This window comes from Temnothorax nylanderi, unplaced genomic scaffold, assembly GCF_030848795.1.
Source record: "Temnothorax nylanderi isolate EJ_2023f unplaced genomic scaffold, tnyl_v1.0 TNYL_tig0004_pilon, whole genome shotgun sequence".
NCBI lineage: Eukaryota > Metazoa > Arthropoda > Insecta > Hymenoptera > Formicidae > Temnothorax > Temnothorax nylanderi.
Window position 1 is genome coordinate 3519600 of NW_027249066.1, and position 14651 is coordinate 3534250.

Genomic DNA, 14651 nt, shown 5'->3' on the forward strand with positions numbered 1-14651 from the left:
TCATTATCATCACTTCACGTCAGTTTCACTAAGAAATAAGAAACAAGAAAAAAAACCACAGTCAAAAAAGTACGTTAGGAGAAGAAGAACAGGCCGATCCCCGGAAGATCTTCGCTATGTACTTCATGGAAAGAAATTCGTAGGTACTCATACGTGTAGATTTCTGATACGTGTGCGTGTGCCGCTTTCTCTCTCATTCCCTTTCTCTCTCTCTCTCGCTCTTTCACCGATCGCTAATACATTTGCCCTTTTTTTCCCTCTTTCTTTTTCATGTCTTTGTCTCTCTTTCGCGTTAATATGGGGTCCTTAGAATGGCCCTTGGCCGTCTCAAGGATCTCGGAAAGAGAACTCTCTGCCCGTCTCCTTACGCGCGCGCGTCAGGATGCTGAAACGTCATATATATGGTGTCTTTAAAAAAAAAGCTCGTAAAATTACTCGACCGTGCGGCTCCGTTAAGCGAATGGCTTGTTGAGTCTTAAACATTGCATTACCGACTGTTAATTACCGTCGTATCGATATTCCCGAGAAATTCTTGCGCAAAACTAAACGACTCGTGTGTTCGCTGCAAGGATGGATTTCAAAAATTTTATTCTCATCGATAATTCGCAAAGCACGAAAAATTCTCGATTCCATTTACAAGATATCGATCAGCAAATTTACATAATCGCTGCGCAAATGATCGATTATTTTGCAATTTAACTTGCCTACGTGATAATTGAAAGAAAAATCGCGCGCGAAAACGATTTCATTGACTTGCAGCGAATAAATTTGGTAGCCATCGATTATAAACGATCACGAGGATTCCTGACTTAGGCTACTTTGATCTAGCTACAGTTACGACATTTAAGTTCTTAATATCCGTCGACAAAGCACATAAATGTAGACTCACCCGTATTGTCCGGGAAGCACTGTTGGATAACCAGCCCGGATGCCTGTAGCGAACGGGAATGCTAAAATCACAAACATAATCGGTGAATCTCAGTTTTTAATACCTAATTCTATATTTCTTTATTATTATAATTGAATCGCTTAATATACTTATACATTCTTTTGCTAAGTGTTAAGAAAATCTTAAAAATTTTGTTTTTGTATCGTACAATGAAACGTCTATCTTTTTCGAGAGAAATTTTTCTTCAAATAATGTAATTCTGTTATTTACTAAATGTGGAAACAAATTACAAAAAAGTGTAATAATTATTATTACTCTAATCTTATAAATAGATGTCTTTTTTTTTAAATATAATCAAAATTAACTAAAGAATTTTCAATTAAAATGTATGATGATTTTATCATAAGTAAAAGTAAAAATAGGAACAAATGTGAAAAATTGTTTTCATTACATTTTAAGTTTAATCATTCGTAGCATATATGATCCTATAGGATTTCATCATATTATTTCACACAGTTAATAAGAATAGTAAAAATAATTCATATTTTTAGTCAGAAATCTATATGTCATATGTCATATCTTACAATAGTGATGTCATGTTTCATTCATTGGTATAATCAATATAAAACTAGTATCTGTTCAAATTCTGCCGGATCGATATACGGGATGAAATTATCGTTACGAAAATAGCGAGCGTAATATCTCTCAATCTCGAAGAGATAATCCAGCAAACAAAAATTCGCTTGAGTCGTCATAAATTAGAAATCTATATGCTTTCCACGTTGATGACTGAATAAATCATACGATTTTAAAGACTCGCAATCAATTCGCAAACATTCTCATGTTTTTTGACATTATTTTGTTTATCAAAAATTTCTGATAATTATTCGATAATTGTTATGTCCTATGCTATTTGACGGTGGAGCGCCGTCGAATAGGAATAAATAGAAGCAGACACATTGATGTACGTGAAACATGCGCACGAATTTACGTACTGATGCTTCAATGGCATGCTCGCTATCTGAGAGTACATTATGGAGTGTAATAAACTTGAAATGGCCAATAGTAACCGAATATATCACGATTGCCGTCCTATCAAGAATATGTTTCGCCCTTCCTGTTGTAACATGGCGCAATATAACTTTTCTAGTATATTTTCTAGTATATTTTATAATATATTTTATAAAATAGTTATATTTTTAGAAATTCAATATAATTAACAAAGTTTTATCTTTCCCCTTTTTAGAATTTTACGTACCAAATACAATCCTGTTATATTTATACATAGATAATTATAAAAAAAATAAGAGCAGAAGATATAGAATAATCAACTTTACGTTTTTGTTACACAAAAATTAGTAATTTTCTAATCAAAATCGACTCGAGTCAAAATACTTTTTGATAGAATTTTTGAAGCTCTGTCCAGAACATTCAAAAATTAGATATGTAAAGAGATATTTTAATCTTTAAATCGAACAAACTTGAAAAGTTTCCACCAAGAAATTATAAACAGCCACGACTTCTTCTATTCTTGTTTTTATTGAGTGATGTTAAGTGTTAGTAAAACTTGTGTCTAAAAATGAGATAAAAATATAAGTGGATATAGAAAGTAATTTACGTCATCAAAAGCAATTGCGAACATTATAACGTATACTCGCAGCTAAAACTTGACTTTAAAACGAGATTCTCACTCAGCATTAAACTGGAGATAATTCTTGTATCAGAAAAAAAGAAAGCCGGACAAGACCGGTACTCGGGTTAACGCAAATTTAGACTTAGGTCTCGAAGCGCCAAGCTATGCTGGCTCAAAGCCACCAAGAGAGTTCGAGAGAATGACTCAGGGGACACTTCACTACTTGGCTGATCGTCATTCGTGCTTTTCGTTTCACATCTACGTTGTATAGTTTACTTGTATATAAAATCATTATTGTGTTTCTCGTGATTATCTCTTGGATGAAACTTTGATGTGTGCCATTTCAAATACTACAATAACAATATTTTCTATCTGTCGCAATTAACGTCGAAAATAAATTGCGTTGATAAATGTTTCTTCAAACTTAGACGTATACGATTACTAAATAATGCGACAGATTTCTTATCCTACATGTGTGTCCAAGATGCGCGTATTGCAACGAACGAAGTTGCAGAGCTGGCAATGTATCAACAGCGTAAAACTCGTGACTGTAACACGCAAATATCAAAAATACGAAATTCAAATACGATGTTGTTCCTAGATAGAAATGTGATCGCGATTCTTAACCGGCTAAAAACGCATGGGTATAATGATTTAATCCAAAGTTATAATGTTATAATGTTATCCAAAGTTAAGATTTGGATAATTTAACCAAACTTCGTACGAATACGACTAAAAATTAAATGCGAATGTCTTGTTAATATTCGTGAATTTCATGAAGAATTCAGTACTGATTAAGATGGCATTAAATTCGTTTTGCATAATTAACTTTATTTCCATATAATTTAAAGGCCAACCATTGAGAATAAGTGAAGTGGAAGGCAAATTAGTATAAGTACCTTTTCATCAAACAAAATAATTCATTCATAATAGTAGCTTATCGTGTTCGTATATAAGACTCGATCTAGCAATCTTGAAAGTAAATTGATGTAATACATGAGAAGATAAATTTTGCATAACATAACAAGAAATTAATTGGCAAATGCTCTACTAGTCTCGTAAATAAAACATAAAATAGAATATACTTACTCGTTTGCAAGTTACCCCTGGGCTTAGCTCCGAGAATGGCCAAGTTTACATTTGCTTTGCGACCGTCGATAATAGGGTTAGGATCTTTGCATGCCCTCTCCGCCGCCGGTCTATCTCCCATAATTACCTACGCATAGGTTAGATTCAGCTTTCCATTAATTGAGAATAAGCCCGGATATGTATTCCTCACGTACTCTATAAATCACTAGATCTTTTAATGGTTGAAATCATTCGTAAATGAGACTTTCATTTTCTATTCGACGAATATCTTGAAAAGCAAAACGACTATTGTCCTCATCATTCTTACTTAATACACAATTACCTAACAGGTCAAATTCTTCTCTTAGAGAGAGTGCAGTAAAGATTAGTTATAAATATGAGAAAGTAGCAGAGGTAGCGAAGTATTGCACAACACATTATTATCAAGTTTCTCGTAAACAAAGATGAGATACGATGAATACGAATTTTAACAAAACTCGAAGGGAAGGAAGGAGAATCTTGAGATCTTTTATTGTATTCATTCTAACTTAATTTCAAATGAGTACCATTTTTGCCATAGGCTGAAAACAAATTCATCATTACGAGAATAACGACATTGTGCCCTAAAACTTTAACAAAAATATATTAGTGCACCAAAAATTCTTTTCAAGAAAGTATAAAAAGACTTTCAAAAATTTTTTTATTAGAAAACTATTGAGTTCTATGGAAAGTATCTCGACTTATAAAAACCTTACTGCTGATAAAGTATTTTTTAATAAATATTTTTTTAATTAGTTATCATGTATATTTGATTGGTTTAACGTTTCACACAGTTTATCTAATACATCCTTAAAATTAGCAAATTAAAGAACTACAAAAATTAACTATATATCACTGTTAATTTGTCCAGGAACAATATTAAGAAAGTACAACGAAATTTATTTCCATATTATCAGCATACTTATAAATGCTTATGTGCATATGTAAAAACATATTGAAAATTTGTGGTCTCGTTAATAAAGTTATCATAGTCAACTCAGTTGAATATAAAATAGCTAATCGTATCGACTGACTGATGGGTATTTTTTGCCATTAGGTCGACAAAAACTACAGCAGCTGCGAAACGGAGAACAAATTCATATGACTTCGATTTATATCGAATATCGCATTAAAAATCGAATATATGCAAATATATTAATACGTAATTACTTACGAAGCCATAGCCCCTGCTTTTGCCAGTCTGTCTGTCCGTGATGACGACCGCTTCCTCGATATCCCCGTAAACGTTGAAGTGTTCCCTGAGACTTTTATCGGTGGTATGGTAGGGCAAGCCACCGACGAACAGCTTCGTCCATGTCGTGTCCTTTTGCTGCGGCGTAGTACCGGCGAGGGCCCCCAATCCTTGTACCAATTCGTCGGGTCCTGGGGCACTCACAGTACCTACAGCACCCACGGCGCCCACACCGAGACCCGCGGCACCCGGCATCAGCATCCTCCAAATTTTGGCGAGATCACCGCCAGACGGGACAACGACTTGCTCAATCTTGACACGTTCTTTGGTACCTCGGTCAACGTTAATAACACCACAAGCCGTGCAGCATTTAGACACGGAACGCTCCCTATTCTGGAAACAGAAAAAAAATCTGTATTAAAATCGGAGAAAATATAAAGATGAAGAAAAGAGATAATAAATTAAGAAATGTAGGAGTATTTCTACTGCAATGTGATTTGATTCAGAGTAATTGACAAAATCGATATTTTTTAACATAAATTCTTCGATAAAATTGGAATCGATATTTCTTTAAGGAAAATTCATAAGCGAATTTAAGGTAGTATGTTTTACATCGAGAATCTAAAGAAACAATAAAATTTCATTTTTTAAATAAAATGTTCACACAATTTTGGAAAATTTGTAGCTTATTTGTGCCAATAGGATAGATTAATCTAAAGCTCTTAAATTCTACGTTAAGAACAAACTTATTTTTAACTTTATAAAATTAAAATGTCATCTCGTAAAGCGTTTATGCAGCAGGGGAAATTCGTTTTAAAGAGAACAAAATATTTTGAATGAAATCGATACGTATGTATTTTCGTCTCGAATACTTCAGATTTAAATACTGGACGAGAACGATGAGTAAAATCTGCATATAGCACATCTACTTTTCTTCCATCTCGCTTATGTAAAATAGACATAACAGAATGTATGTAGCGTGTATCTCAATCTTATCTCATTTTATAAAAAATGATATTTGAATTTCGTTATTTTGCCTTGGAAGAAAGCAATAAGGAAATTTATATTTATTTAATTGAAAAAAATCTCATTTATTATTGAAATGTTTTCATTTTCGATACACATTGAATGCTTTTTAGACAGAATAATCATATGTCATGCATAAAGCCTCTTTAAAATCGGTATAAATTATCGGACATTCTCATTCGTTTTAATGATGCTTGATCTACATTGTGCTCTCAAAGTAGTATGTTTGTTACGGGAGGATTAATTTGTATGTCGCGTTACTGTCTAATTCAGTTGCGTCCAATTAAGGGGGCCGCACGCGTGCGGTTTAGAAGCTCTGAAAAGATCCAATGCTCTGCACCCTTACGAGGGTGAAAGAACCATTGCACTTCGTCATGCAAACTCGATGCATACATTTGTGCGAGTTTTGCGATAATTAGGTTTTAAGCGTGCAACCAAACCGACACGCGTACTTAGCGCGTACATTGTAATGATGTACATGTTTTGATACGTACGTGTCAGTATGTATATTGTATCGACGCAATTGTTCACAACGGTGAACGAAGCGCTATTCACTTTTCTATTGAAGAATTTTATTTCGCTGATTTATAAAGGTATACGCGGCTCTCTCACGTTGGCTTCAGTGAAAGGGGAATCATAATTGAGTGAAATGGATGCGGAAATTCTTGCACAAAAAAGAGATATTGCCCCTACTTAGGCGCCAAGCAGAACTTTAAAAAGCAATTACCGCAACGACGTGGAATTCCACTAATTACGCTTAGACACTAAATATAATTAATAATTGTTGATATATATCTAATCAATTAATTTTAAGCATTAGATGAATTTCTTCGGTGTATATTTTCCGTAGAAATTATAGCGTAATGTGTAAAATGTATTTTTATTGTCTAATATGTCGAAAGATAGAAACTTCACTTTTATGAAATTTTTTACGCTATGTTATTAGAAGTTTAGAACTCCGTTAAATAATGAAATTTTGCTTATAAAGATTTATAAAAGTAAAATCCTGTGCACGAGAATAATAGAATTTTTCCTCCGTAAATCATATCATGACATGGTTTCCGCGATAAAACAACGAACAAAGTATAAAAATATTAAAATTATTGAAATAGAATTCATGATATTGTTATTGTGTATGTATTTATGCTTAAAAAATATACAAAAAAATTAATATACATTTCCAATATTTCTATTTTCAAAAATCCGAATACGAGATAATCAACGATCAATCATATGAGAGAAACCTATCGTAACATTTATTATCAACTTTCGCCAAACCTAACCGGTTTTATTAATTTTATTTATAATAGTATATTCATATACACGTAGCAATATTATCATATAAGGAATTAAATAACACAATAAACGAAAAAATATTCAGCATCACAAAATAATCACTCAAAAATACCGTTTGCAATGCAATGATGCAACAAGGTACGCACACGCGCGCGGATACATCTGCACTCGCAACTTCCTGCAGGTTCGAGCAAGCACGAGAGCCGAAGGGTGACGAAAACGAATCGTCTTCTAGCTTCATCTGACGCGTACATTACTTTCGTCTACCATCCCTCTCTAGCGTGCTCGAATCGATGACTCTTTCGGACACAAAGGGAACAGATAAAAGCTCCTTTTTACGTAGAAACTGAACCCCTGCATCGGGGAAAATCCGACGGGTCGACAAGGACGGCGAAGAAGCGAGAGGGCTTTACCCCGAGCGACAAAGAGGGCCATACGGACGGAGAAGAAAGGGCAAGGAGGAAGGACCCTGACCTCCATCCAAGGCTCTCTCTCGCACTCTTCTCTAAAGAAACCTGAAAAGAGAGCCAGTTTTGCTCCTCACGTAGAGGTAGAGAACGAAACGGTCGAGGGAACCAGGTAGTAGGGCATTTTTCGTACGGCTCGTCTTTCGAGTTTCTGCAACGCGTTCAGCGCCGATAGAAGAGGGAGAAAGGGCCCTTTTTCCCCCGTCACGTCCCTTTTCCTCTCACTCGGCTTGGCGTTTTCAACACACTCTCGCTTCTTCTTGCCCGAACATATTGTGCGCGCCGGGCCCTACGGCGAGGGCAGAGGGGCCTCTACTCTAACCCCCGCCTGTTCTCCTTGCCCATCCCTCCTCCTTCTGCCCTTTCCTACCGGTACTTCGACAGAACGACCGTCGGTTCCCGGTCGAGATCCCCCAAAACGACGGCAGCTGCTGCAGAAAACCGGTGCAGCACGCCGTATAATCATATTGTTGTATTGCCATCGCCGCCCTCTCCTCCTTCACCATCTTTCGCTCTGCCCTAGACGTCCTAGCTCAATTCGTACGAAACGCTGCATGAAAAACTATTTTTCTTAGCGCTACGATTTAGCGAACCACGATCAAAACTACTTTCTGTGATAACATTTATATTCCAAATATATTGCAGCGTAAAGCATAACTATGCCGATAAAATCCAAAATCTAGACTCGTAAATCATTACAAAAACCAACCTAAAATATAGCTTAATACGCTCTATAATTTGTGCGTTAACGATCTTAAATTCTTTTTTAACTACTACTTATATGAAAGATGTTTCAAACAAGAATTCGATCCGTTTAAAAAATCATAAGTAACTTTGAAATCTCGGACGCAATCGTGTCTAAAACGAAATTATGTCCCCCTTGATACCGGCCATGTAATTTTCTTTTGAAACATTTCCACAACGAGTAATTAAATAATAATTGAAGGTTGTTAAGTCTAGTGAACTTCCATGTATGATACCATATTCAATCTCTGGAATGTTAATATAACTTGATACAGATAATTCGCGAAATAAAAAGTGTTAATAGCAATAATTTGAAACGAAGGCGATTAATATCAATTATCTCACATTTACCTAGATAAAGCGTACTTTAATCTTTAATCTTTGAAATCTCTTGTAGATCACAATTTATAAAATAAATCCCTTTTCACTGCAAGCATGAGTGATGTGAGAAAAAATACTTTTCATAATATTTCCGAGCTTCGTATGCTCATGCTGTGAAAACGCACTGTCGGCCAGTATTGGCGTTAGTAAAAGCAGTTTCAACCCTTTAGGTAATAAGAGGCACGGCTTGCGGAGGGTAGAAACAATGGCCTGTACGCCGGCTGGCTCGTAAGCCGGTGGAAGCATACGGCGCGCGACGGCAATCGGAATACTTGACGATCGCGGGACACGAGAATTTCGACGAATTTCCAGCTGTATTTACTGACCGTGCTCCGCGGAACGCGTTGTTCCGGAACGAGGTGTACTCGTGTGCTATTTCGCACACAATAGGATCGGTTTCGAGACGAATTAGATCGTAGGATGTGCTTTGCGCGACGAAAACTTTACGGAATGTTTAAAGAGCGCTCGTTGAGAAGCACTGGTTTTTAATAGCTCACACGTGGACTATGCAGACACCCCGCAGTGCACGAGAAGAAATGTACTTCTCGGACGCGCCGCACTTAGGCGACAAGTTCCTATCGCGGCGAATAGCATCGGGACGTCATTGTCTTTTCGGTCGCATTGAGCGTGTGTGCAATGTGCATTCGGCACTGGCCAATTGCCATGTGCTCCACGAAAGCAGCCGCGAAAATATCCTCTCGGCCAAAGTCGCAAAGGCCAGTCTTTCGAAAAACACGTGCGACGCGTGGCTTTCGTCAGGTTTCGCGAAAAGGTGTCGGATATACGCGAGTTAATTGCAGAAGCGCGAGTGAAAAGCGCGTTAACCTAAAAACAAGTCTGGTTTTAAGTGTCATCACTGAGAATCGCCACATTGCGTCTTTTCACATATAGAAATATCGCAATCAATAAGATGTATAAAAGAAAAAGAAATTGCTTTTGATATCTTTAAACTTATTGTTAGTAATATGCCTTATATAACTTTCCATCAAATTTTAACTTATATTTACGATCAAAATAGAACATCCTATCTTTAATTATTCACGCATATTTATTTAAATTTAGTTAATTTTAAAACGAATTTGTATATCACCCGTTCAAGATTCTTTTTATATATAGATGATGCTATAGCTGTCAAATAAATTTCGGAACAATTTCTCTCTTTCGAGAACTACTTAATTGGCGTGTGTCCGCGTCTTTCTGCAAAACTTGCAGCAGCAAATTTACGTTTGTATGTGACGAGCCTCGCCACGCAGGCGATAACGTCATTATCAAATTGTTTGCATCTCGTGCAGGAACACTTGTTGAAGCACGATTGACAATAAGCGTTGTACGTCTGCTGAAAGTTTATACGTCGACGATTCGCGGGCTGCCTGAAGAAGCGTTACGCGCTACTTATCCGCCGATAGCGTGAAAATTGCGTGGCTTATATTTTTCTGTATCAGAGATACTAGTAGAAAACAGTACGTTGTTAATTGCATGTTAGACTGCCGAGAAGAAGGAACACCCTCGTTCCGTGCTATTAGAGAGATTAACAATTTTGATTCGTGCTCGAAATCTGCGCATTATTGTTACCTTACGTCCATCATAGTAAAGTTTTGTACAGTACAAATATAGTAAATTAATATATATTCCACAATTTTCCTGTGACAGAGGTTTGGTTTTTTTTATAAAACGTGGAAAACTTAAACATGTATAATTTTTATATTAATTTTTATTATTTTACAGTTAATGAAAGATTAATTTCCGGGACTCATGTCTTCAAGAAATTTTGTTTTTACCAAAAGAGTAATAAGAATTAAAGTAACCAGTGTTACCTTGATTCTCATTACTATTTCGATAGAGATACGGCAGAAGACAGGAATTTATTATGTGGATAACAAAATGGATTCTGTATTCAGCTTTTATGACATTTCATGAAATTCACAAAACTTAGCGAACTTCTGAGCGAAAAAACATCGAACATTAACATAACTCGACTTAGATCAGTCCCGTTACCTCTTCAGATAAGACGAGCAGAAAAATCGTATTAGCGAACTTTCGCGAGTAAATAACTTCCAGGTTCTTATGCAAACTCGCGAAGTTTCCTTCACGCCGCGCTTTCCACGGAAAAGAAAAGCAGATGTGATTCTGATTGAAATGCTTTCAGAATATCACCGCATGGTTGGCTTATTTTTAATTATCGACATGTACTTATAGTGACTGAAGATACAAGCTTACGTTAATTTTTACATTGTCGTCTTAACTCGAATCTGGAGTTTTAATAATTTTTTTGTTGTATGAATATAATCCTAAAGGCCATTAATTGCGACATCAATTTATTTAAGTATCAAAAATATCATAAAATGGATATATGCAATGAATAATAGGGTACCTGTGTAGTTAACCATTGGTGTCATTCTGAGCAGTTTTTTAGCCAGAAGCACTATCACCTGCGTCCGTTTCCAGACGTACTGGCACGGCAAAATTGTCGGGCACGACCGTCGGGGTTTATTAATAAACATCGGGGAACACGTGCCCGGTCGCCCTTTGTCGCCGACGACCAGGCCGTTGAACGGGGGTTGAGAGGGGACAGCTGAGAGAAGAAGCAGACCATTTTACGAACGCGCAAGATGGCCACGCGCCACCGCGCAGTAGTTCCGCGGATGGATAAACAGAATTTCCTGCGCATACAAATTCGCGCGCCACGCAATCTCACACGCCACGTACAGCAAAATCCGGATTCAGTCGAGACGCCGCCGTTTCGTGCCGTGCTGATCGTACAGATCGTATCGAGATCCAGGGAAGCGCACGCTAGTGTCGTTCGCCAGGCGATGCATCCAATTTTATCGGTGCATTTCAATGTCGCGATATAGCAGAGGCGAATGAGTGAGCAGTGACAGTGTTTCCCTCATAACTGATAATACTTCATGTTTTCCAAGGATTAAGTAGCCGCATACAATGGCCACAGCCGCATTGTTAGCTCGTCATTCATTTAAATGATTGATTATTTTAGTTTTGTTTGTCTCTGTTCGCGCGTAACTCTTTTCTACTTTTTTGTTGCCTCTTAATAAATGATCTCTCAGTGTTAAATCACTAAAAAGTCTCTTGCAAACATGGGATTCAAGCTAAATAAAATTATATATTTATAAATGGAGTATCTCAATTATACTGGGAATGATAATTTAATATAATTCGAACAAAGAAAACAATTTATTTATATGTTCAGAAATTAAAGATCAATCTACTATCGATCTTGCATATTTTTGCAATGATAAAGCCGTGATGTGAGAATGCGATACGCCTATAATTAATGGTAGCAATTAACTACCATTAATTGACATTAATGATAGCTATTAATGCTAACGAGCCACGCGATTCCAAAATTCATGCAACGGACACGACGAGCAGTTTTGCACGGAGCTATGCATTAAATATGACGCGTGCTAACGCGCAAGACCGATGATGACTTTTTTACGAGTTATCTTGTAGCCAAGTGTGCTATTTTCAAAAGAAACAACAGCGAATGGAACGCCGATCGAAAATAGACCGATCGAAGAGAAGTGGAGTATGCCGTAGTTTAATCGCACCTCCTGAAGGGGCCAATTAGGAAATCGATTCAGATTGGTACATCCAATTTTACATGGAAATATTTTTGTAACACAGTTTTCGGTAGTCGTGTTGAATTTTCATTAACGATCAGTTGAAAGATTCGTTTACTTACGTTTTTTACGCACTGTGTACGTTCGTTTGTTGCACTGCAGCTACTGCCGTGATAATCCCAAAATGACGATACACAAACAGTACTGTACACCAAGGTTAGGAGGGATCTTCCGCCCGTGTGGAATCCGCCTGATCTGTATGAAGCACGATGCACTGTCGGAAAGACGACTATTCGGCTCGCTAGAGAAATACTTGCAAATATTGTAGGCACCTTTTTACATCCAGAGTGGTTTTCGGCCAGTACGTTAATCCACCACGCGCTACGAACAGTGCTCGGTTTTTTTTTTTTTTGCGATCGAGAGCGCGCGCAAAACGCAACCGACGCCGACGAAGGCCCACGTGCGAATGCCCGAGTCTTCCGTTTGAGTTGTCGCGGCTACTGCATGGCGCTTCAGTTCGCCAGTTTCCTTTTGCCAGTTGGCTTGCCATCGAGCCTCTCGATTGGCCGACATTTATTCCCACTCCCGTGTACGGATACGTGCGCACGCAGGCAGCCCCATGCCCAGGAAACACGAGCGCTGAAATTCAAAAAGCGGGTACGATCGGTGTTTTCACGCGGTATTCGGCGACGCTGGTTCCGCGGCGGTGAGATGCTTCTCGCGGGCATGGGCAGGGTAATGACTTGTTGCCGGGTGATCGATTGTCCCGAGAAACACGTGTGCGCGACGGGGACCCTGCATAATCGCGGGCAAGTTGTCGATCTTTTCTTCCTTCTGAGGTGTTTATGTGTTCTATAGATTTTCCTCGAGACTCCACCGAAACTTGACGATTGACGTAATTATAGCCTATTTATATTCTCTTCGATTGAAACTTTTACTCAAAAATTTCAATTTATTCCATTGGACAAATATATTGATTTATGAAGAGCACACATAGCCGTATAAATTGACACTACATATAATCACAATTAGAATTATTATTTGTATATATAAATATTTAATATATATAATTATATTTACAAGAAGATAATACATATATCTATATGAATATCATTTAATTACCTAATTACAATTGAATTCTATTTTCGTAATAATTCCTCTTTCAAAATTCTAGAAATATATTTATTTAATCAATATATTTTTAAAATGAACCTCTTATAATTTGTATATTAAAAATACATCTCAACAAATAACAACATATATGTTAGCATTTATTGTGAAATTAATTATTAAAAGAATTATTAAAAGAATTTTATTACTTTATTAAAGTGAAAAAACGAAAATACACTTTTCTTTTCCGCGAGCATTTCTCCTAAGAAAGTGCATAACAAAGCGAAACGATTCTGAGGGATCTACGAGGCGAGGCGGTGGTCCGCGGAAGAGCATCAGCTGTTCGAATTATTATCGTTGCAGACGATGGCAGATGTTCGCTAGCCTGAAACGTTCTCCCCCGAAAGCTTTGAACTCGCTGATCCTTTTTCTTTCAAGCCGGTGAAAAACTCACGGAGGAAAGCGCACCTTTTCGACGCTTTGCACGAACAAATGCAACGCATACAGAAAATGAATGCATGTTATCTTGAATTATAGAATGCCAGGATATCCGGCATCCCGCATTGTATAATGATTCTTTTAAAACTATATCAAAAATCTCTTAACGCTACGTTAATTGATACTTTTGTATATTTAAATATCAAGTATATAACTAAATATCAAGTATATAACTAAATAATGTTGAACAAATTGTAGTATATTTTTCATAAGTCTATATAAAGTCTATTTATTAGTTTATGACTTCGGAAAAATGTTAACTCGTTATTGCAATTTTGTTAGATTAGAATAACTTTTCTGCGAAAGCAATTTTCCTACGTACAACTTATGCATTGCTTCTTGTTATTAATGTATATTAGTAATATTAATATTATGAAAGAAATTCTCTCTTTTTACGTACGAAAATGCTGTGCGAATTTCTCATGTCGAAAATATAGTAACTATTATTTATCATTAACGTTGAACTCATCAAGCAAATTTATTTAATAATTATAATGTTCTGAGTAGAAGCCTAGCATGAATTTTACTATATCATCCTTCATAGATAGTTTTATGTCTCATCAGTAACGACCTACTCGAGTTACGATTATGTTCTTATGAAACTCAATGTGAAGTAGTCTTCATGATGCTTCTTGTACGCGTTATGCCAACAAATCACAGTCTTAAGATAGTCGTAAGAAATTTTATTATACGGGGCTTACGGGAGTAGGCAACCAGGCAGCGATAATTC

The 14651-nt window shown here is 36.7% G+C and overlaps 1 protein-coding gene across 3 annotated transcripts in view; it reads right to left on the reverse strand.

The window, feature by feature from the left end:
* LOC139775073 (RNA-binding protein 24) overlaps positions 1 to 12934 on the reverse strand; it is a 29929-nt gene extending 16995 nt beyond the window's left edge. The window contains exons 1-4 of one of the 3 annotated variants that reach the window (XM_071710794.1): positions 12436 to 12934; positions 4804 to 5214; positions 3612 to 3738; positions 890 to 950 (exon numbers count right to left, since the gene is read on the reverse strand). In XM_071710794.1, the coding sequence (XP_071566895.1) occupies positions 890 to 950; positions 3612 to 3738; positions 4804 to 5082 (467 nt within the window). In that variant the 5' untranslated portion in view covers positions 5083 to 5214; positions 12436 to 12934. Of the gene's footprint in view, positions 1 to 889; positions 951 to 3611; positions 3739 to 4803; positions 5215 to 11106; positions 11184 to 12435 lie in introns of those variants that run through there. The other 2 variants (XM_071710812.1, XM_071710804.1) reach the window with 2 other exon arrangements.
* Positions 12935 to 14651: the final 1717 nt, after the last annotated feature.